General features: G+C 36.5%; 1 protein-coding gene and 1 long non-coding RNA gene across 2 annotated transcripts; one reads left to right on the top strand and one right to left on the bottom strand.

Annotated features, from left to right (window-relative positions):
- Window positions 1–1,620: 1,620 nt before the first annotated feature.
- LOC136241175 (uncharacterized) lies at window positions 1,621–23,080 on the bottom strand. The gene is made up of 12 exons (XM_066032350.1): window positions 22,934–23,080; window positions 18,985–19,130; window positions 16,434–16,593; window positions 14,802–14,878; window positions 14,147–14,408; window positions 13,764–14,060; window positions 13,428–13,463; window positions 13,299–13,374; window positions 10,753–10,816; window positions 7,133–7,287; window positions 6,920–6,995; window positions 1,621–2,381 (listed from the first exon to the last, which is right to left on the bottom strand). Exons 1-12 carry the CDS (start codon window positions 22,995–22,997, stop codon window positions 1,752–1,754), a joined length of 2,043 nt encoding a protein of 680 aa, XP_065888422.1. The 5' UTR covers window positions 22,998–23,080; the 3' UTR covers window positions 1,621–1,751.
- On the top strand, window positions 11,947–13,349 carry LOC136241176 (uncharacterized). Its single transcript, XR_010694210.1, has 3 exons — window positions 11,947–12,057; window positions 12,789–12,850; window positions 12,915–13,349. It is a non-coding gene; the product is annotated as an uncharacterized lncRNA (long non-coding RNA).
- Window positions 23,081–24,816: the final 1,736 nt, after the last annotated feature.

Here is a 24,816-nt window from a genome sequence, read left to right as displayed (position 1 = left end):
ATGTAACAATATAAAATCAACTGTATAGGAGCCTTTTTAAATTTGGCCCTATGTTATACATTTACAAGAATATTTAAGTGTGATCAGATGGGGTCTTCCACACACATTTAATTCTGTAAACGTAATTTTAGAAATCTGAAATTTATTGCCCTATGTCAATATGTTGTAGCTTACTTCTGACAAGATTTCAAAGCCAGCAGATCAGTATAGCTATAGTTTGCAAATAAAATCATTCAAGTTGAAGAGTTGTTGATCACGTTATAGCAGACCCCATCTCACAAATCATATCACAAAAACAAGTGCCAGCAAACTACCATCACTATCAAGGGTCACACACTGTTTTTCCTGTAGCTACTTAAACAATAAAACATTTGTTTGTAATATAAACTATTTCCATTCTCACTATGAAATCACTAGGCTTGTACATAAGACAGTTGTCCAAACATACAATAAGATACATCTTTTACAAAGATGCATCTTATCAAATGCAAATCAGCTTTTAGGGCTTTGTTGATTAGCTACTATACGTTTGCTGTTTTGGAAAAAAAAAATAGCTTCACTGTTTTAGCAGCTACATAGCAGCGATGATGATATGCTTATAAATCTCCAGCAGGTACAAGTCTGCTTCTTTGATACTGCATATACTAACTATCACAAGTCGACTGACGCTTGCACACTGCGTACAGTCGTACACCACTTACCAATAGCATTGTGGTCACCCTGACAGATGACTATATTGCCAAACTAGAAACTCAATAGCAGTTTACCAAGAAACAGTCCAATAGGTTATATTACTCACTAGGAATAAGTATTAGCTTCAATTGTAAGTAGCTGAACTTCTTACTGTGCATATAGACACAGCTCTCGTCCAAATAATTTATGAGCTGTCACTACAAACTGACTATTTATGTGCATAATGCTTGAACCTCAGACAGGCAGCCTTGCAGGCAGCAATTAAATAAAGTAAACAACTTTCTATAATTGCCACTGCTACAAGAACAACAGTTTATAGTCTTTAAATAACAAGTGGAGCTCTCTCATTCATACAACTGTTCAAGCACACAGAAAAAAAGTTTTGGTTCTTTAAGTTACTGTTAGATTGTTAAGTCAACATTTAGTAAATCTAGTATACATACATACACATGACCAAATATTTACTATGTTACTTTTGTGCACAAATTTGTTTTTCTGTTTATCAAGGCAAAGGGTATCACATTAGGTACATATGAGCAAAGAGAACAATGAATTGATCTCTGAAATTTCCACTCAAAAGAGATTTTATTGTGTGTTACAGCCCAATAACTTTATCTGTTGCTCCTGAACTGTCTTTTGTCAACAGGTTTCATTCAGTTATCAATTTATAGTGCTGGGAAGTTGACACAACTTCTATTCACATTGCATAACTGATTTGAGACAAACAACTACTATGGTACAAAAGATTTTCCAATAGCTTCAATGCTGTGGTGTGTATAGTTTAAATGTCCTATTATTAACAACTGTAGATCTTATTATAGGCTACAGCTCTCAGCATGCTTGTATAGACTGATATGTTTTAAACTTAGGAATTCTGCTGCTTTAATATATATATATATATATATATTTTTTTTTTCAAAATTTATTTTTTTACAAAATATAATGAATAGACATTTTCTCTGTCATTATACAAATGTATAGTCAACAATATAATATGCATACCTTCCATGTACTGTGCCTACTGTACATGTGGTTAATAACAAGACAATCACAAGTGCCTACACTTTACTGACAACCATAAAATTTGGTGGCATGTTATCTGGTGGTATTACCATGTATTCCCCTGTAACAATTGGGCTATTAGTTGCACCAAAATGCTCAGTAGATCCTATTGGAATTTGCACATATTCTCCTGTGATCACTGAAACACTATTGTTGTTAGAAGCACCGGAATGCCCTGTAGTCACCAGTGGCATTTCCATGTATTCTCCCATGCTTACTGAAATATCAGCATTGCTGGTAGCACCATCATGCTCTGTAGAGACTGGTGAAATACCCATGTATTTTCCTGTAATTACTGATAGAGTAGTATCATTGGTAGCACCAACATGCTCCATAGATGCTGGTGGAGTATCCACGTATTCTCCTGTGACTACAGAAATATCGGCACCATTTGGCACACCAACATGCTCCATAGATGCTGGTGGTGTATCAAAGTATTCTCCTGAAACTACAGAGGCACAATTGAGAGCACCGACTTGCTCAGAAGATTCTGGTGGAAAATCTGTGTATTCTCCCATGACTACTGAGATACCAGCACTGGTAGTGACTCCAACATGTTCAGTAAATCCTGCCATGTTATCTGTCTCATTGTGAACTGCAGCAGTACCAGATTCCATATCATTCACCTGTAGGTCAAAGAAAACAGCATCAATTATAAGCATATTTGATAGTAATTGCAGTAACCAATATATTAAAAGCTGGATAAGAAACTTCAAAGGCACAGACATTAACCACAACTTATTATTCCAGGTGGGAATTGCTACATAACAGAATGGCTGTGATGCCTTCAGTTGAAGTTGACATGCAGCAGAATTCATTATGCCATTACCATGTGATATCACCATACCATAGTGCAGCAATCTACGCACATTATCACACAGTTTGGTAGTACTGTATAGTAGAGATCATGGAGGTTTGGGTTTTCTTGCCCTTCAATATCACAGCCTCACTTTTCCTTCAAAGCAGCTTGGCGGTATTGGTTAAACATATCAAGCCCAAAAATGCCTTCAGAGCAACTCCAAATCCTTCCAACAAGTTTCTATGTAATTTTAACCCTTAAAGCCACATAAAACTTTACAAAATGCATGCACCACATCCGCATAAGTCACTACAGTGGCTATTGATATTAATTGATTGATAACTCATACACAGAAGGTCTCACGGACTTGGAATTAAGATTTTCAGAATGCTGACATCACAAAGAATATTATGGTGTCCAAGTTTTACTGATTCTGATCTTCTTCACCAAGTTATGATGGTTTAAATACAGGGGTGTAAATTAGCGTAATGTTTTAGAGAAAAAGATATCTTTGAGATTTGTAAATGCTGTGGACTCTGGTCATGTGGAAAGTGTTTCTGTCGATCTACAAGTTGATATGGTCCACTGTGGCATGGTTCTAACAGCTCCCTTTCAGCAAGTCCCTCAAGATTAGTCGCCTTGTTATCATTTCACAAGCAAAGCATTCAAGTGAGTTGAGGATGATTCTTGCCAATTGAGGACAGATTTTCAACTGAAACCAGATGAAGAAGACTGTGAAACACAAGGAGAAACTTTACTAACTGTTTTGATATTGATATTTGTAAGTATATACCACTTTCTGTTTCGAAAACAGTTGTTGGGTAAATATCGTGCATTTTCCGTGCATTTTTTTATATTGCCACTATAGTGGCTTATGTGCCTTTAAGGGTTAAATTTTTTCTAATTTTCTACTAACTGATTGACTAATTGATGCATTCAGCCAAGTTTAACTCATCTATGGTTAACTCTACAGGCTTGATTTCTTCACTGTTTGATGTCACTTTGGCCTGAGATGTGCCAACCACAGCTGCTACGGTGCATGCATCATGGACTTACCTTTGTCCTTCTTTGTATCCTATTTCCTTCTCGAAGGTGTTGATTTGTGCTAATGCGTGGTGGCTTCAGTGCAAGCTGGCTGTTATGAGAATTGTCCATAATATATAGTGAATGGATTGATTGCAGAGTCCCTTCTTTTGCTTATAATGAGTAGAACATACCTGAAAATGAAGCAGAACATCTGCTCATTTCCCAGTAATTGCACATTTAATCACAATTTCTTTTCATAGTGACTGTATTGATTGCAGAGGTGCACAGACACTTCTTGCATTGCATCCTCGATACATTTTTATCAAGTATGTCTGACCCATTAAACAAAAACCTAATTATTTAGCATTTTCCTCAAATTTCTTTTATGAATTCTTTGTTGTTTAGAGGGTAAAATCAATAGGCTGTTAAAAATTTCAACCTTTTCTGGTGAATACTCTTGCAGTTATAGTGATAGAAGGCAAGAAGAGCAAAACAATCGAATTGTACAATGATCATACAGAAAATAAATTACAGACACTCTTTTAATTGATCACGAGTGCAATTTATTAAGATACAGCATTTGTCCTACATCCACACATACTTTCAAGCAAGAAGGTTGTTCAATAACCATTATAAAAATACATACATTTTAACATGTGTACACATAACTCATGTTTGCTTCAAGGTACACAAAGATGTTCTTACTATCCATTAAGAAGCAAATCTGACAGTAAAATTATTATCTCAAGTATTACTGATTAAATGTGTGCAAAAACTATTTTTGTAGCATGTGCTTTTTACACAGAGCATTTCAATGCAATTAATTTCAAAAACAGAATTAGTTGGATATTCGTGACTGGATCTGCGAAAAAGGGACATGATCGCACAAGCCTAAATTTACAGTATAAAGCATTGAATACATTGGGTGAAATACTTGCGTATTATTGAAAAAATCCGTAAATTTTTTTAACCCCTCTTTGTTAGTGAAGGAAGGGAGTAACAATAAAAACCTGGATATCATCTTATTCCCCTGCTCCAGAGAAGTTAGAAAATCTTTGTTTCGTTGTAGTAGACCAAAGGACACGTAAGTAATGAACATTTGTTTACGTCATGTCGAAGCGATCGTATGCGGTCGATTTTTCTTCACAAATTTTGCTTTTGTATGCAGTGAAGAGAGGTGAGTAAAGGAAAAACTTACCCAGTAATTCATTCCCTTGTTCATGGCGAATACGATGGTGAAACGTTTAGCCCCGTACCTCAATCTGTTGGTAAGTTACAACCGTTTTTGAACGCTCCTGTAATTTATTTTCCCTATACTTTCTGTACAAATCGATTTTTTCTGTTGTTGCTACTTTGTAGGGTTGTAACTCCCAGAGTTATTGGCATATGAAGCTGAAACTTTGCCAGTAGGTACACTTGGCTATGTAGATTATAAATATTTAATAAACAGGAATTCGAAAAAAATGCGATTATGTCCTGTTTTCGCAGATCAGGTCACATTTGCTCAGTGAGTCACATATGTCTTCCTCATTTTACTGATATTACAAAACACCCTCAAAGGTATGAACATCTTGTTTATACAGTATGAAACCCTAGAGAATTTTATGAGAACATAAAATATCCCACAAATACTTCTATCATTTCTTTCACTGGCTTAAAGCATTCACTGCACTGTGCTAAAACTACCTGTTCACTCATTAAGATGTAGTGACTGCTAGGCATTGTATCATGCAGTATGGTCATGAAGTCTTGAGCTTTCCTGCCCAAAAATATCACTCAAAAACCAGCCTCACTTCTTCTTCTCACCAGGATTAGTTATACATAATCAAACCTAAAGATAGTTTCAGAGAAACCCTACCTAAACCCTTCCAATAGGGTTCCATGGAAGTTTTAAATTATAATTTTATGATACAGTACAATAGTGCTATATATTAGGGATCATGAAGGATTGGGCTTTTCTGGCCAAAAATATCACCCTAAAACCAGATACCTTCATGGTGCCTTCACTGCCTTGGCAGTATTGGTAGGTATAACCAAGCCCAAAAGTGCCTTCAGTACAACCTGAAATGCACTGCTACAAATATTATTTAGTGAATGTTCTACTGACTGACTACCTGATGCTTTCAGACAAGAGTAATTCAATAACAGCTAAGGCACAGTGTTCTTTGTTTGTAACACTGTGTAACAGGCTGAACATAGCTGAAAACAAGCATAACTAGTACACAGAAAAATTTGGAATTTTCAACTAGAGTAGGAACCATAGCACATCGATGAAAAGTACTGAAACAAGCTGGAGTAGTGCACGATATTAAATCACAGTAAAACAATAAGAAGTGTTATATCTCTACTGTGCATTTCCATTATGGTATCTTGAGCACAGTAGAGATATAACACTTCTTATTGTTTTACTGTGATTTAATATCGTGCACTACTCCAGCTTGTTTCAGTACTTTTTATCGATGTGCTATGGTTCCTACTCTAGTTGAAATTCCAAAGTTTTCTGTGTACTTGTTTGTTAACTTTTTTTGTAAATAATTATTATGACTGGGTGAACCCACGCATACTGCATCTGAAATGGTGCCGCGTGCCCAAATTATTGTCTGAAAAGTGAAGTATCCATTACACTTCGTTGTCAGCTAAGTTCAATGCGTTACGCAGCATTTCAAATCAAGAACTGTTTGAAAAGCAAATCTGTTATCAAAATAGCCACTATGAAAAATACGGACGGTTTCTGTTACGAAGAGAAGCCATCACGTGCTACCGCCATATCGACACTTTTCACTGTCAGCAAAGATGAATGGAACACAAAGGAGGACACTGGTAAGTCCATGAAGAATGCACTGTACGTACTGTGGTATGCCAAAAGGCACCTGGCACCTGTCGGGCCGAAGCGACGTCGAACAGTGAAAAAATCTAGCCCATAGCTTTAGCCATTATCAAGTTATGCTTGTCTGAAGGCATCAGGCAGTCAATCAGTTAGTCAGTCAGTCAGTCAGTCACTAGAAAATTCCAAAATTCCATAGCAACTTGTTGAAAGTGTTTCGGGTTGATCTGAAAGCTTGTTTGGGTTTAGTTTTACCCAACCAATACTGCCTCATCATTGTCAGGGAGAATTGAGGCTGTTTTTTGGGCAATTTTATTTTGTGGGCCACGCCTACTCCTTTGTGGTCCCTACTATACACTACTATCCTAGTGTATGATAGCAATTCACTATTTACGTATGTGTTACAAAACACACAAAGCTCAAGCATATAAAACATTTCATTTCCAATTAACAGTACTGTATATAATCAATTTCTTGACTTATTTCCCATGTATATGCATTTATTCTAAACTCACATTAAAGCTTGTTCCATGATTCTGTTGTTGTTGTTGTTGCTGCTCCTGCTGCTGCTGCTGTTGATGTTGCTGTTGTCTAAATACAAAAGAGCTAATAACAGAGCATGCTGTGTTGTGTATAAGCATGTAGTAGCGACTGTAGCGTATATAGATGTTACATACATTACAATAATGGTCAACATACACACATGTTACAATTATTGCAATGCCTACCCTGGACTGATCAGTGGAACTGGTAAGATTCTCACATATGCACCAGGTGTGACTACATTTCCAGAATCCTTTGTACTATTGGCAGCAGCTACAGATTCTACTACACTCTTTGGCTCTTGAAGAATCGTATCAGGATTGGAACTCAACTCAGACATCTGTAATTCATAAATGTTTGTAAATTAAAGTGTTCTATGTATAAGACATATTGAAAATTTAAAATTGCTGGAAAAATTGACAAAACACAAAAGGATTGCTGGATGGCATCGATTCAACAAAGCTATAATTTATCTGGGTGCCCTGCAAGCCAGACTTTTTAACATGTACCTGGATGGCTTCCTATGCATACAAGAAGGCTCACCAGAGACTCTGTTATGTGTGACCTAAGGGTACAGAATGCTATACAGCCTTGCATGATCTACAACTAACGCTACAACATAGTGCAGCATTACAAGCTCACACAATGGATTCTGTTATTTGGCTTCTTTGATGCATACATATGGAACTGCTAGCAATAATGGCAAAGACAACGTTGTGGAGGGTGGTTGACAATCTGTAGAACATGGACATATTAATATATATCACACAAAAACAGCCAAGCTGGGAAAAAAAGAGTGCGGCCTTCAATAGCTTGGGTGAAAGTTGTGAAATCAAAGGTGGTGGCTAAGAAATGGCTGCAATGATGTTAATAATTATACCATTAAGTACTAAAAAATGCGGTTAAAATTATGTCATAAATAATAATGAATAAATAATAAACAAGTTGATGTTGTGCTACTTCTAAAAACCAGGCGCCATGCAGCTAGCTAACTCATCTGGAATTAACTATAGACAGTATATGCTACTATGAATTAACCAACTATGTATTACTACTTTACAATAGGGTAGTTTTGGATTGTGCAATAATATTATTAGCTAATTCTCGTATTTCGTAATTCATGAAATATTCGTAATTCGTTCAATTACGTTGCTAAGGAAGCGTTTGTTAAACAAACCACTTTTACCAACATATTATGCACAGAACTATCTTCTATACTGTTTTGTAGTGTGACTAACATGTTTTTTCCCACAAATTCTCTCGACAAAGCCTCAAAGCTGCTCTTCATTTTCGTTTGCGTATGTAAGGGATACGCCTCCTTTCAACTTGAAGCGATAGGCTATTCCTGGTAGTGTACGAGGCCTACACCGTTGTTTTTCAGTTGCTAAATGCCTGAAAACCTCAAGGGGAAGGTAGTCTGAGGAAAGTCACCACACCGTATTTCAGTCCGCCGAAAAGAAACCACCTCAGAGCAAAGTTCACCTGTGCAGAAGTTTACTACAGACTTCATTTCATTTTTACTTCTTACGTAAAAGCTGCTTTTACCGTTATTAAACGATTTTGCTCACGTGGGTGCGTACGGACAAACATAGATAGGTAGATATGTAGATAGGTACACACACACACTTTTACGAAAACAATTTCAGTAAACCAGGCGCGCGTCCACAGCCGGCCTTCGGCTGGCTGTGGGCGCGCACCTGGTTTAAAAAATGTTTGAGAAAACTACAAGGCCCAAGGCTTTGCACTCATTGGGAATAGAATCCATGTTGAATGAAGAGAAAATTGTATAATAGGCGGGTGTTTTTGTGAAGGTGACAGAAATGTATGATGATTCTATTTAATGCTATTCAAAACAATTTTGCATGTGACACCCACTACAAAGCAGTTAATCAACCAGGTGGATTCAAGTAGCAATTTAGATGAACAAAACTACTGTTTATTTGATTTTGAAACTGTTGCCAGCTGGCACACTAAGTCTCATGATGAACATTTGGCGATGGATGTGGTCACTCGCGAACAAGCTAATTAACTCAAATGATTTCACGTATAACTAGCTCCAGTTACCCTCTAGTGTCTCAAGTGGTATTCTCTATGGCAAAAATGATCCACCTTGTGATCAGTGGCTGGTTTATTGCAGTCATGCAATCATGATGCAGGTACGGATCTAGGATTTATAAAAGGGGGGGAAGGTACTAATCTCTTGGGTAGAGGTGTGCAAAGCATGCTGGAACTAGGGGGGTCTGGGGGGCATGCCCCCCCCCCCCCCCCCAGGAAATTTTTGAAATATAGATGTTAAAATACTGCAATTTGGAGACATTTCCACATAAAATTCATAATGTTTTCTGCCTGTAGATATTTTATATACTGTCTTTAGATTATAGGTATGGCTCTCTGAAGCATTTTGTTAATGGAAAAGTTTGGGTAGGTACAGACAACCAAGTACATGATTCACCCTCTCACAATTGCACAACACTGAATAGGTGCATGTTAGAATAATGTTGAAAGTGGAAAATTTTGAAATTTGAACAATACAAGATTGAATCTGAGAGCATTTTCAATGGAAATTGTGTACCTGGATTAAGCATTGTCATACATATTAACTACACAAGTAGATGAATGAAGCCCTTAAACAGACCAATGCACTTCATTGTATGTATAGGTGCAGGTAGATGTGGAAAAATTCCATAACAGAACTAGGGACCCGCTGATTATGCTCATTATTTTACCTATTATGCTATGCTGCACTGCTCAAAAATTTACCTATTATGCTTAAATTAATGCTCAATATTAACCTATTATGCTCAAATTATGCTCAATATTTTTACCTCAGTTCCCATGTTTTTCTAATAACTTTGCACTTTATGGAAAAACAGTAAGTGGTTGAAGCACAGACTGTAAATCTTTGCTTGTCAAAATGCATGTCACAGAAAAGATCGATATACTCTAATAGAACAGTCAGCTAGCTGATAATTTTATTAGAGTTACTGACTGTTCTATTAGAGTATGTCAATCTTTTTGTCGGATATGTATTTTGATAAGCAATAATTTATAGCATTGCACAAGTTTTCAGCCTATTATGCTAGCATTATGCTCAATGCTTTCAGGCACCTATTATGCTTATTATTATGCCAGCATAATCGGTGGGTCCCTAAACAGAACCAACTATATGCTTCCAGTGAATGTTCTATTAGAGTAGTTAGCTGACTTCTCTATTAGAGTATCTTGATCTTGTACACCTCCAATGCTGATCCGGGTCCTTGTTGCATAAACTTTAGCATAAATCCACTGATAATACCTTGGAAAGATGTTTATAAGGTGGTTTATGAGTATTTGTATTATTAGTGATCATATAATTATGCTAAGACAAAATTTCATTATAATACTCAGTATATTGATCAAGTAAAGCCTAAAAGTGAAGGGGGGGGGGGGGGGGGGGGGGCTTCAGCCCCAAACCTCCCCCCCCCCCCCTGGATCCGCCCCTGTGATGAATTCTTGTTCAAACATGACGAGTTCTAATGCAAAAGCGACAAACTCAATTGCAAATGGGACAAATTCTACTGCAAAAGTGACAAACTCTACTGCAAATGGGACAAAGTCAATTGCAAAAACCTGTAAGAAAATTTTCATTAGTAATATGATAAATTTCATTATAGCACAACTGAGTTACAAAATTGTCTTTTCCTGGTTCATGTAAAATGTACATTTGTCTGTTACATATCTACACTGGATTTTCTTGACCACACAAATACACTATTGTATGTCTTGATACACAATACTATAAATACAGCAAATGTCCAGTACTTACATTATGGTTATCATATGCATAAAGATCTTGTCCAGTCTTCTCAAACGTTTTCTTTTGATATTTCCTGTAAGTATAATGGACCTATATATTACAAACTTGTCAAACACTAAGTTGTTGATGTTACACAGTGGGACATCAGTTACCCTAGCACCAGTTATCTGAATTTCTTTTTAAACTACACATTATATGTTTGCTTAAATTGTATTGTTAATACTTAAGCCATATACTACATTATATAGCAAGCTCAATTTTTAGACAAACTCTATGCATTCAAATAACTGAGGCTTCTCTACAACCTATAATCTGTTAAGTTATGGTGTCTTTTTTAAAGTGAAAGAAAGACTAAAACTTTTATGAATCAAAGCAATAAAAAATTATACTGAAATAAAGGAGATTATCACCTGATATGCAAATAAAAATCACTACTTTTTGCATGTAGAAATGAATTACCACGGATAAAGTAGGGCTGGATTAAATTTACACTGGCTTACAATCTTCCTTGCACTTGTCTTTTAACTTTTCTGTAACATAATTCATCGTTAGTGAATGTACGTATATATATATATATATACTACACCATTAGAAATAAAGGAATAGGGGTATTATATACCATGATCACATGAAACTTCAAACGTACCACCAGGTGTATATTTAGGCATATAGCCCTCAAACCACAGATGAGTATATATTGGTCCTATGATTGTTGATAAAACGGACAAGTCCTGCGGATATATGGAGATTACTAAGTCCCACAATCAAATGTCACTACAATTCTGACTCGTGAGAGGAAGGCTACCAGCACGTCTATTATGCCAAACTATGGTGAATTAAGTTTATTTGTGTGCGTATGGGTTGTTAGTGTGTTGTATAGTGCGGGTTAATTTAGACACATGGTAAATATTATACAGTATGAACCATGGCTCACTCGCACATATATACACCCCTCCTCCTCTGTCATCGGAAGTTTACTGTTGATAAGTCCCTTGGCTTCGCCTTGGGGTTTATCGACAGTAAACTTCCTCTGACTTTGGAGTCAGGGTGTATATAATGCAATACACATAGTAGCCATGGCTTATATCCTATAGCTGATACCAGGCAATGTTTATAGCTGTTTCTCTTCCTTATAACACAGCTTAGCATTGAAAATATGTATGAAGCTATCCTAGTAATCAATCTGCTGCTTACTTTGAATGGTGGAGAGCCGTGGTTAAAAAGTATGGACAATTTCTCATTCTGTTCATATGTATTAGAGCAATACCCACAAATGGACCCTTCTGCACTGCAAAAAATGAAGACACAAAAAAGGTCAGAGGAAATCCATGATGCACACATTGTACCTCTTTAGGCACAACCAAAGCGACATCTGTCTAATTATTGTTGAATACCTTAGGATGAAGCAAGCAATCTGGTTCTATTTGATCCTATATGTGACTAGGTCTGGGAAAACTGGTCTTATCACCCATGACAGCAGATTAGATTTTCCACAAAGCTACATGAATAAACTATCAAATTTCATAATTAAAATCAGCTAGACTTGAGTGGTCTAATTTTGCTGCATGCTTTTCCCAAGCACAGTGGTGATCCGTACAAGCAGTCTGGGGCCCTAATGAAGCATAAAGATGGCTGTGGGTGGCTGTACAGCTCCGTGGTATGGAATAAAGACCTGTGTAAACAGTCCCTTGCCCTCCTCTGGCCCTGCCTCCCACCCCTTTTGAGCTTGCCTGGTACAGTCAACATCAAGTTAAAAGCTATCTAAAATGGCAGGAAACTTAAGTGTTGGCTACTTCTATATACTGTGGATGCCCTTGAAGGTAGGGAATTGTTATACGTGTGAAAATTTGATACCAGTAGCTTCAACCATTGGTGAGCTACAACACACTAAATACTTAAAACAGGCATTTCTCAATACTTTTAAATAGGCAATAAGACCGGTTTTCCCATACTGGGTCACATATGTTAATAAATGTATGTCTGCAATGGAAGTGGATGCCACCATGAATACGTAAGCCATGATGTTCTTACTTTATTACTTCTAGAAAACAAACAGCTGAGAGTAATCAATACTACACGACAACTTGTGTCCAGGTATCATATCCAAGTGAGTTGTAATTGTGATACATGCATGACTCACTGTATCAATCTGTATCTCGATTCATATATAGTGAGTCCTGGATTAGCAGCTAAGCAGTTATCAAACACTACATAGCAGTGTTCAGGTATTATACGCAATGGCACGACATGCACAAGTTGCTTCATCACTCACTAGATCCCTTCGTAGTGAGGAGGCTTATGCACAAATGTATCACCTAGTTACTATAAAATACAAGATAGGAAGCTGATAGCCTGCAAAACTCTGATCTACAGTTACAGTTTAAAGTCCTTTGATAATTGTCAAGCAAATTCTTAAGACTGTTGATAGATGATACATTGATGATTAAGTTATGAATCAAGAACCTGTTATTGAGTTGTGGTGGTGCTAGCCAGTTGGATATTGATAATTTTTTTTTCTGAAATGTTTTACATAATGAAAACATGTGCATACATACCTTTTTACTGAATATAGTATAATTCCTGTGATCATCAAGATTACAACCACAGAAAGCACACATATTGTTGTCAAATCTGTTCAAAGAAGTGAATCTAAACAGTTTAAATGAATATCACTGTACACTTACAATAAAATTCTTTGTTAACAGCAGTCCGATGTGGACCTGCAATACAGAACATATTTAGATCGACAGCACTTAGTAAATACGCTTATTATTAAACCATTATTTGAAGTTCAATTAATTTACTGTATTCTAAGAAAAATGTTTGTGTTAGTGTATCAGAAACCAAATGTCTATTCATAACATTCTTGTGGTCACTGCTTTGTAAACTTTCACATAAGCAGACTCTTTAGTGCGTAGCAAACAACTTAAGGTAAAGCCTTAGGACATTTGAAAAGTAATATTCAAACTATGTAACTACACACTGTACTGTGCAAGACTGTGCACAAAGATGATTCTAACCTTTTGTAGTAATATTCTTTAAAATCATTTCTGGTCCCCAACTGTTCCTATCACTAGTTATAATTTTTGAGGTAACATAATAAATGTTGCTGGGCTCAAGGTTGTGAAAGACATGTGATGAGTTTGTGGAGTCTTCAACCATTTCAATTCCATTAGGTGTATATAAATGATATGTATAGCCAGTAATGAATCTGGACTGTAGCAAAGTTACTGGTAAACTTGATAGTTCCCACTGTACTGTTACCGATGTTTCATCTGAATGCACCATGTAGGTGTAATTGTGCATTGGTAAGTCACCTACAGTGATAGTACAAATGCATGACATGAACTCATTAAATACATAACAGATTTGTATGACATAATGACATCCAGTGATTCATTACCATTTGTAGCTCCTTTAACATAAAAATAATCAGCAAATGGACTGTCCCCAACTGTGTTAGAAACTGATAAAGAGAAACTGAATGGCTTCCAGCGCAAAACATCGTCCACCTCAAAGGTGGTACTGTAAATAAATTCTTTATTATCAACTGCTTTGATTTGTGTCCTGTTATCAAGGAGTACTGCTGGTATATTCTCATTAGTGTCAACTTTAATTGCTGCTGAAGTGATGGTATTATCACAAAATGTGTGTGATGACTGCCTCTGTGAATTTGAAATATCAACACATAACCCACATGTACGTATAAATGAATGCTATTGATTTACTGTTTCGTGCTCACCTGAGTTCCCAAGGGTTATTAGGTAAAAAATTCAGATGTAAATCCTTATTACATGTAAATGCTTAGGTGTATGCATTTATCTGACATAGGACTTAGGATGTGGATGCAACTTAAATAAATTTTGCTCCCGGTTTGTATTAAAAATTGATTATTTTGAGAAGTTATACCTTGCAAAGCAGTGCTGCTATAGAAGATACTAGGACCCAGCAACAATGCACATTTAGTACGGCACACTGTTGTATGTGCATATTCCATATAATACAACATAGGAGAATTGCTAACATCTAAACAGCTATTACATTCTACATATCTTTACCTGAAAGGTTACTTCAATAGAGACTCCATCATTCAGTATCCTCTTCACACCATTAACTTTAACTGCTTCCTTGGGCTCTGCAATATGGAATAGATTATGGTATACAATCTTGTTAAGGATGCATGTGGGATGTAGGTAGATTTAAGTGTGCCAGCCACATCAAGTCATCAAGCTAAATAAAGACTGCAATCAAAGTGCAGCACAATATGATCAGTTTATACATTGGCTATCACATGACAATGAAAATTTTGCATCAAGTAGTGTAACAGGCAGAACATAGCCAAAAATGAGTTTAAATATCTATGCCACCTTTTTTAGTCAAGCAATAACACAAGATGGCACCATTCTCTTACAAATCAACAAGTAGAAGGAAATGTCCACTAGTATATCTGGAGGTATAGATAACCTCTCTATTGTTTCACTACTTTTTTTGCTATTCCCTTGTTTTTATTCTTTGATCCCTGACAAAAGTATGATATGGCTTCCTGTGGCTGTGGTGTAGCTATTATGCTTATTGCCCCTATTTTCCCATAGTGATTGCAGAGACACTTTTCTTCATTTGTATTACTGTGTAACAGGTGGATCATAGCTGAAGATAAAGCATAATGGCCACTACACTTTTCAGTAATTGATTGTTGGGGTACGCGCTTAGATGCAAAATTAATTTTCTGGCATGCCTGGTGCCATTCTTCCTTTGCATGTGGTATGCACGGTTCATTAGTCATATTGAAGTAAACAAACAAGTAGAACAGAAATTTTAAGTTGGATTTACAGTACTACCATTAGTACCGTACTGTATGATAATGTGACCAGATCTGCATGATATTCACATAATTATACTTTCTTTATCTAGTTAGCCAAAGGAATGGTCAACCGAAGCTTCAACCCTAGAAGCCGTGAGCTTTAAAAGATACAGCACTATAAAGTGGTAACAACAGAAAAATTGATTTGTATACAGTGGCAATATGGAAATTAACTGCAGGTGCTTAATCAAGCCTTACAACTCCTTCTTACAACTAGGGTGAAGGAAAAACATAGGGAAAAGATTAGAGTGAACTGTATGTCTATAACTTGAGGCTAATATCGCGTCTTCTTAAAAACACTGGAATTTCTTGCTTTATATAGGGAATCTAATATATTTGCCATCATTATTGTCTCAAGAACATTAAATTAATTTGTAAAAGGTTCACCATGCATTTCTAAAATTAGGCTTGCATGAACATGTGGGACTCTTACAGATCCAGTCACATAATTATGTGGAATTTTAATGATATCACTGCAATAAACGGTAGTGCATAATTTGGGATTTAGCTTATAGCTGCATGATTCAACCTATGGTAACTTGGTAAGGAAGATCTGCAAGGCAATATCATGTATAGAATTACTAGTATACCTACGTATGTATTAGAAGCATAAATATTCAAAACTTTGTGGAACACAAACTGTACAAAATTTATTGTTTGTACATAAAACCATTGTTCTAAAGGTGTAAGCTACGTATAATGATGCCAACAAGTGACACTACTGACATTAGCATACACCTGACATACAATGTATGACTGTTAATGTGAGAGTAAATTATGATTATATTTGTGTGTTAAAAGACACACAAAACCATACTCATGTACTCACCATTGTTATCAATGTAGCAGGTATATTCTTGGGAACTTGAAAGGTGTAGACAATAGGTTATGGGTGTGATCGTATAAGAACACATTTCAAAGCAGTTTTCAGTTTTGAAATCATATTGGCAAGTATTATCACTGTCACAAGGTGAATGGGGAGGTGTAAACTGTGTAGAAAGGAACAACAGAAATTATTATACAATACAATGCATGATAATGTAATGCGTACTTAGTAAGTAAAACAACCCACAAGTCCAACACTTTATCATGTGTTACAGAGGAGGCACATTGAGTTTTGTTTTGTAATATGCAATGTTAAAAAAGAATCAAAATGTTAAGATGTTATATAATTATTGATTGAAAGAGTTAATTAACTGTTATTAACAAAAAACAAGAGCTCAGCATGAAGTAACTATAAAATAATATGTGTGACCCGCTGAGTGAAAACCCGACTAGTTTGTATTTTTCTCAAACTTCTTTTTATAGCTTCTTTGTTATCCAAAGGGAAAAACCAATGGTCTGTCAAGGTTTCAGCCACTTCTGGTGAATAATTGTGGAGTTATAGCAATAAGTAGCAGGAAAAGCAAAACAATCGATTTGTACAGTGACCATATGGAAAATAAACTACAGGCACTCGTCTGGACTTAGCTCATTGTCTTCACAATGAATTGGGGCATTCAACAAGGTATGGTGTTTGGCCTGCATACATCCATGCATTCAAGCAAGAAGGCTGTTTAAGCTTAGAAATGGCTATGTTTACATAATATTTTACCGCAATGTAAATAAATGTTTATAACTCATGTTTACTTCATGGCACTGAAACGAAACAAAGATATTCTTAATTAACAGGTGAATCCGTTGGTCATGTGGTTCTCTTGATTCAAGCCTTGTTTCACTGTTTACTGAAGCGATTAAAATGCACGTAAAATTATTTTTGTATTATGCGTTTTTTACCCAATGTGTTTCAATGGGGTTTTTCTCAAAAAATGCAAACTAGTCAGGTTTTTGCTCAGCGGGTCACATATGTAGAATGGTAATGAAATACAGGGTAAAAACTCACAATCAATTTTAGGATTTTAAGACAGAATTGTTAATCTGTTTAAGACAGAATATTCTGTTTTTACTGTTTTTTAAAAAACATTAATTATAATTCCATGCAATTTATAATTCATTAAATACACTGCTAAGGAAGTACAACTGAAACAAACTACTTTAACCAAAATTGCGCACAGAAGTACCTTCCTGGATGCTTTATGTAGTTTGTTTACAGTGTTTTCCTAAAAGACTCTTGAGACAAGCCTCTGCATTTTCATGTAAAGAAGGAACACACCCTTTTAGTTCAAAAGAACACATTACTCCTGGTAGCTTGTGAGGCCAGCTATATTGTTATTGGCCATTTAAGGTGGCACTGAAGTAATCAAATGAAGCCTTACAAGGCTAATGGAACAACACGTTTGTGGTCATGCACGAAAAAACACGGAAAACTAATAGAACAAAGCGAAGCGCTTCGAAATATTGAAAGAACCAGCTCTATCAGACTGTCAGGCTACTATTGCTGATACAAGTAACGATATTCACGTACTGACTTCATCACCTTGCCAAAATTCTGGGTAACTTCACAGCGAACAACACCAGCTGTCATCGCGTGATTACTGCTTTACGGAGCTCACCCTGTCCAGTTGTACTGTCTCACAATTCATGAAATAACTCCATATTTACTTACCATAGACTCTCAAAATTTGGCAGAGGCACTGGTGAAGCGTTTCTTTACAGGGCTATGGAAAGATTTTTTGCGATTCGCTGTTGACAGGCGTGATATCACTTGTTGAAAAATGCGGGTTCGCATTTTAACCAGTTTCCACGTTGTTATCATTAAAAAGGATTCCAGAGTTGTTCTACAAGGTGAGAAACCTTAAGAGCCAAGGCGGTTTAGCGCTAGGTTGTTTCTGGGGTGAGTTATTTTTAAAATCGGCTCGTAAGTTCAGAGTTTAATAGCCACGAAATTAAAGCGGGTGATTTCACGGAACTTGGCATGCTAAGCTACAACATTAAAGGCTATCATAAGAACCCTTTAAATGTAGACTACATGGTTCACAAGCGGAGTTCTCCACCACCCTAAAATAGCTAATTAAGCACATGGGCTAATTTTAATAGTGACAAATGGGTATTGTACGGCTTCACATAATTACTTCAGCGCCACCTTAACTCCCGTAGAAATCATTGGCAAAAGTATTCACAATGCCTTTGCTTCACCCATTCTCTCTCCAAACTGGCACAAATAAACCACTTAAAAGTAAAGCCTTTAAAACAGATTCTTTACAACAAAATGTTTGCTTGAAAAGACAAACTATTTCAAGAAACAAGGTGAATGCCCACAGCCAGCTGCAGGTTAGCTGTGGGTGCACACCTGGTTTTAAAAAATTAGCCTATTGACAATGATTTTCCAGGACCTACATACAACCTTGGGACTTGGGTGCAGAGTGAAGATTTTGTGTACAGTAACGTACACAATATGTGTAAAACATATGGGATCATACAATCAGTCACCACAAACTTACCATACGATAGTGATCAGAATCAGAACAATTCCAGATTATCCGATAATTAAGAATAGTTGAAAGGCTGGAAATTTGCTTCCATCTCAGTTTAATAAAATCACCTGAAAGATTCCTGGCTACTTCACAATGCACATCAACAGGTTGAACTGTAACAACATGGAATATGTATGTCACAAATGTTTTACTATTTACAATTATACAACCTTCACATTTCTAATACACTAGACATATATACAGGATAGGATGTATTTACTGTACCTCTAAGTAATTTTATTGTTCACTAATAATAGATTAAATATAATATAACAGAACTAATAGTTGAAACAAGTACGTAGTCTATCACAAAGTATTGTCCGATAATTGGATTGGTTATTGGAAACACTCTGTTTTCTGTATTGGTAGTGAATCAGTATGATAAGGCAAAAAACAACAGATGCAGATAAACAAGTTCATCAAGTACATGTTTACGTACGTTCATCAAACATCTTATGGACATGCTGCTGCTAATGAAATGTATTATCAGCTATTGTATAGAAGTAATTCCACTGTGAGCATACCACATTGACCTTTTGTTATATAGTGAGTGTGCCTTACTTCGTATATCAGTTATCATATTGGCTACCTATATTGGTTTGAACTCAAAATCAGCTTCTGGAAATCTTACAGCAGCAAACATTACTATAAAACTGCTACAAATAATTTCCTTGTTACAAGCAATTGTTTAAATTTCTTTTTTTTGTATATACATATTGGAGAGTCACACTACATTTTGTCCCCCAAGGCATGTGCCTGGTTTCCACATAGTCATGGACAATCAATTTATGCTAAAAGTGAGAACTGAAGGCAATCCACAACGACAGTAAACTTTATTCTAAGATGGTTTCTTCATGCTGGTTTGAAACACCGATGTAACAATAGTTTCCAAAGGTCTTGAGAACTCCTTTTAAAATGAGCTCTGCAGGTGCTAACTAACTACATGGAGGGCCTCATAGGCTACCAGGAACAGCAAATACATTTGAGTTGCAAAAGATCAACGAAGTCAAGGTTTGACTTGGGTGTGTCATGTGATAACATGAACACACAATGCCTGGCGGTAATGGCAGAGAACTGCACATGACATTAGTCTGGACTAGTTGCAAGGCAATAAAACTCAAATGCTCATTTTACAGATGTGTAATATAAGGTTAGAATAAGCTGCTCAATAGTTGACAATGAGTGAAAATTTCTTTGTAGACATAAGGTTGAACAAATGATCTCTCGGATAATACAAGATGTCCAGGGCTACTTCATTGTTTGTTGATCATCAAGAGGAGAACTATATAAGAACAAGATTCAAGCTCAGAAGAACAAAGTGACTCATGTTTGGAGAAGGCTGGTGTGCTGGAAAGTAAAAGTCAGTAATCCATATGCTAACAAAGTGAAAATTAGCCAGTTCCATTAATGTTTGTAGTAAATATATAAGTTATGTAAACAGTTTTAGCTAGTTAGACACACATGCGCACACACAGAGAGTTGTTGCATTAACGGTATTAATCAAGCTGCACTATTGCTGCATTAAATTCGTTAAACCTCAAAGAAGTTGTTACTTTTTAGCAACAACACATGCAACTAGCTTCTCTGTGACATTGAACTTCAAATTATCTGCTATATACTAACTGCAGTTGGTTGGATTCAGTATGTGATCTTTGTGGCCAGAAATATCTATGGAAGAATCTCTGAAATATTTTGCTAGTGTTGCTATCTTTGATTGGTGGGTTTATCCGTTGTACATATATAGGCTATCTCGCCACTATCATAACATGTGGGCAATGTAGGCTGACACTAATGAAAAACCAACAAATCTTTTTAAAGTGGGTTAGGTACAGTGGTTCTAAGAGATCTTGCACGACAACAAAATAAAACAAGTGAAATCATGTGCACAAGATATTGACCAATGAAATAAATTCATTTTGAACTTTAAACTACAGTTACCACATGTGATGTCCTGTTTTCATGCAAGATCTACTAGAACCACTGTATAAACAGTGGACTTGGGGAATGTGAGGAACCGCATGGACTAAACTGCACTTATGTAAAATCCAATGGATTTTTATGTACTTCATAATGTCTACACATTAACCTTTCAGATCACAATTGCATATGTGAGTTCCGGTGAGTGAGTTATGGTTCTGGTAACTGGTTATTTCGACTCCATGCCTTTTCATCTGTTACTGGTCAGGGAAGGCAGCTATTGATATCAAACTTAGGGCACAGCAAGACAATATCTAGAAGAATACCACTGCCAAACTTTGTGGCTGAGGAATGTTTGCAGTGGAAGTTATGTTCCATGGTAATAAAGGTGTCGGTAATTGATTACTTACGCTATAGAGCAGTTTCAAAACCATGGTAACCAAAAATTATGCAATGGACCACACCCAAATCGCCATGTTTTTGTACCAGAGTGCTTGATGTTGCAAGTTGAATTCCTCGCTAAATTCATGTCAAGACTTATTAATACGTAAATAAAATAGATGCCAGTGATAGAATAAAGTATGTAGGTGAGTTATTAGGCATTAAAAGATACATACTGCCTCCCAACAGGGCAGTTTCGTAGGAAAGAGAAATGCGTAAAAATGGGTTTGGCCAAATTGCGACCTATTCACCGCCCAAAGGTGGTTAAAACTAGGGGAAACTTGAAGTATAGGTCTTTATCCAGCACCACAGCATCATACAGCCACATCCAGCCATCCCCGAGTTAGCCAGAATCACTCATGTGCTGGGATTCCCACTTCGTGTGAAAAAGCAGACACCAAAATAAGACCGCTAAACTTTAACTGATGGTTGATTTCGACAATAAAACTTAACTCTAGCAAAATTCACCACTAAGAGTTTTCTTTTGCTGGCATTTTATCACAGTTTGGTAGTACGCCATCACCGGTCTCGTGCCTTTCAGGAGCTCTGGCTAATCTTGGGATAGTTGGATGTGGCTGTACGCTGCTGTGGTGCTGGATAAAGACCTATACTTCAAGTTTCCCCTAGTTTTAACCACCTTTAGGTGGTGAATAGGTCGCAATTTGGCCAAATTCATTTTTACGCATTTCTCTTTCCTACAAAACTGCCCTGTTGGGAGGCAGTACGTATCTTTTAATGCCTAATAACTCACCTACATACTTTAGTCTATCACTGGCATCTATTTACTTACGTATTAATAAGTCTTGACATGAATTTAGTGAGGAATTCAACTTGCAACATGAAACAGACTGGTAAAAAAACATGGCGATTTGGGTGTGGTCCATTGCGTAATTTTTGGTTACCATGGTTTTGAAACTGCTCTATAGTTAATTGCTTTACTAGGTTATAAAAGCATGCAATGTCCATGTATTCTTTGACTTTCTTACCATGCTGTTGTGTGTCTTAGTAAGTACTTGACAGACAAGCTTTACTGTAGGCCAACTATTTTCTTCTGTATGATGATGAAAGGGTGGGCTGTTTCTCGATAGGATACTTAAACCTTTGAAGTTATACTGCAGTTTACTTAAGATAACAAAGTTGGTCTAAAATGGCATAAATATGGCGAATTTAAACACGCCCTACAACAAAGTACGTGAGTACTCTGCACTCAGTCTACAGCACACAACCACGCCTACAGTAGTACGTACATGTAACAACTCCACTACACCTAAGCAAATAGTTCCCATTTGTTAGCAATCGAAACAAAATTCCTCAGACGCTGCTGCATTTTAATTGGAGATCGCTGACCTCTGTAGCGCTAGCGGTTTAGCTGGGTGATTGCGCACTTTATGCCGCATGGCCTATAACATCGCGCAAGGTTATCGTAACGTGCGCGCAATACATATGCAGCAAACATTTGAACATAGCTAATTGCTATAAATAACACACTTTTACTTATTCATTATTTATGCATACACGTGCACTTCAAATACAAGAACGAGTGCAGTGGTGTACATACCTGCCAAAGAGGGCAAACCGGCCAATGACAGGAGCAGCAATAGAACTAGCTTAGCATACATCATAGTCTGGTCACCGTACTCAGCATCATTATAGTCAACAACTGAAGATAAACAACTCCAGCAATTGAAAATAAAGGGAGTGGCACAAACTGCTGATTGAATATTTTTGTAACCACGTGATGATTTAGCATATATGCGCGCAACGACTCGCAACTGAACAATAAACACGCTGCGGTTGAAATTGAACAGATTAGCTACTCAACAAAAACCACGTGGATTAGCTACGTAAGTTCGGTGTCGATTGGAATCAGTGATATTACTGTAGCTCCTTGATCACCTGAGAATCGGATTAACAGCTCTTTCTCCTCGTTATAGTGACGAAGCCGGATCAGGCCTGCCAAATGCGGGGATTCCAATAGCTACTCGTGTAACTTGTCATTCGCCAACTATTCTTCATCATGCTGACATCTGTCGCAATCCAGGCGGTGCCAAAATTCTATTTGTGCGTACCTATATTTGTTTTTAGCTTAAGGAAACTGATGAATGGAAATGGCCAGCTGTTGTATAGTTTACATGCTTTATAATTAACTATAGCGGTTAGCTGTAGCATGTGGACTCAAAAGCTCAATTATTTAGCCTAAGTGATTGATATAATAATGAGATTCATTAAAGTCTGAGGCTAATCTATAGCTAACTATTTTACAAGTATATAGAATTAGCTAAGTCCTGAGTAGTTATCCTTGGACATTACAGTTAGCTATACACTTGATCATGCCAATCACACATGGCTAGTTTTACTGTCGGGTTTGTACCTGCGCATGCCTCAGGCCAAGAGGTCTTAAGAGTACGGTGAGTTGTTTGTTAGCTATAGCATAGCTAGCTGTAAAGGTTTGTACTTGTGCTTTGTATAGCTACTTCGTTTCAAAACCTCAGCAAAAGTACTAGTCATTGCTTGAGTTTATGCTATACCTATAGTCAAGCTTGTTCCTAGTTGCTAGATTATTTTATTTTGTTTCCATGTACAACAATAATAATAATTATACTACACTACTAGGTATAAGCAACTTTAACACAAGTATTCTGTTTGGTCCACATAAGCTACAAGTATAATATACTAGGTGCATCTGACACATAATTAACAACATATATGGTATTAGCTATGTGCATGGACGATGACATTAGACCATGATCTGTAGTATTTTTATTCACATATTTGGTGCGTATACTGTGACATGCAAGTATATGAAACTCATTTATAAATCACTATACATATAATTATGGAGTATATATCATGGACCTCATAGCTAGAGGCTATACCTTATATAGCCTGTAACAGTTTATGTATGTGACTGCATGTATGCATGCTACTAGTTTGGGCAGGGAGCCGCATTATATACACTATGCATAGCCAGCCACTCTCAACATCAAAATAATGTCTAGTGATAAATTGACTATTAATTTTTTGATAAACCAGAAATTAGTTAATTGGCCAAATTTTACATATCAGTAAGATTACTCATATACTGACTTACATACAGCATTATATTTATGAAATACAAAGTTGTATAAATATAAATATTGTATTGGTTACATAACATTCATATATCTTCACTAAGCAAATTCTATTATACAATTGAAAATCTCTTTATTAGTGCATCGTTAATATTAAATCTGTGGTGGTATGAGGTATGATAAAGAATAACATTGATGCACATTACTATTTTGTTAATACAAATTCTGCAATATGCCACTGAGACACTTAAAAATCAAGCCTTAAGTAATAACTGACATCTAGCCATGTGGGATGTATAAGAATATGTTTGGCATGCATCTTTAGAGTTCCCTATAGTAACATTGAAGTAGTAACAAACAAGTTTATAAA

Source organism: Dysidea avara, chromosome 12 (genome assembly GCF_963678975.1).
Source record: "Dysidea avara chromosome 12, odDysAvar1.4, whole genome shotgun sequence".
Taxonomy (NCBI): domain Eukaryota; kingdom Metazoa; phylum Porifera; class Demospongiae; order Dictyoceratida; family Dysideidae; genus Dysidea; species Dysidea avara.
Note: the sequence above shows the minus strand (reverse complement) of the source record. Positions and strands in the feature narration are given on the sequence as shown.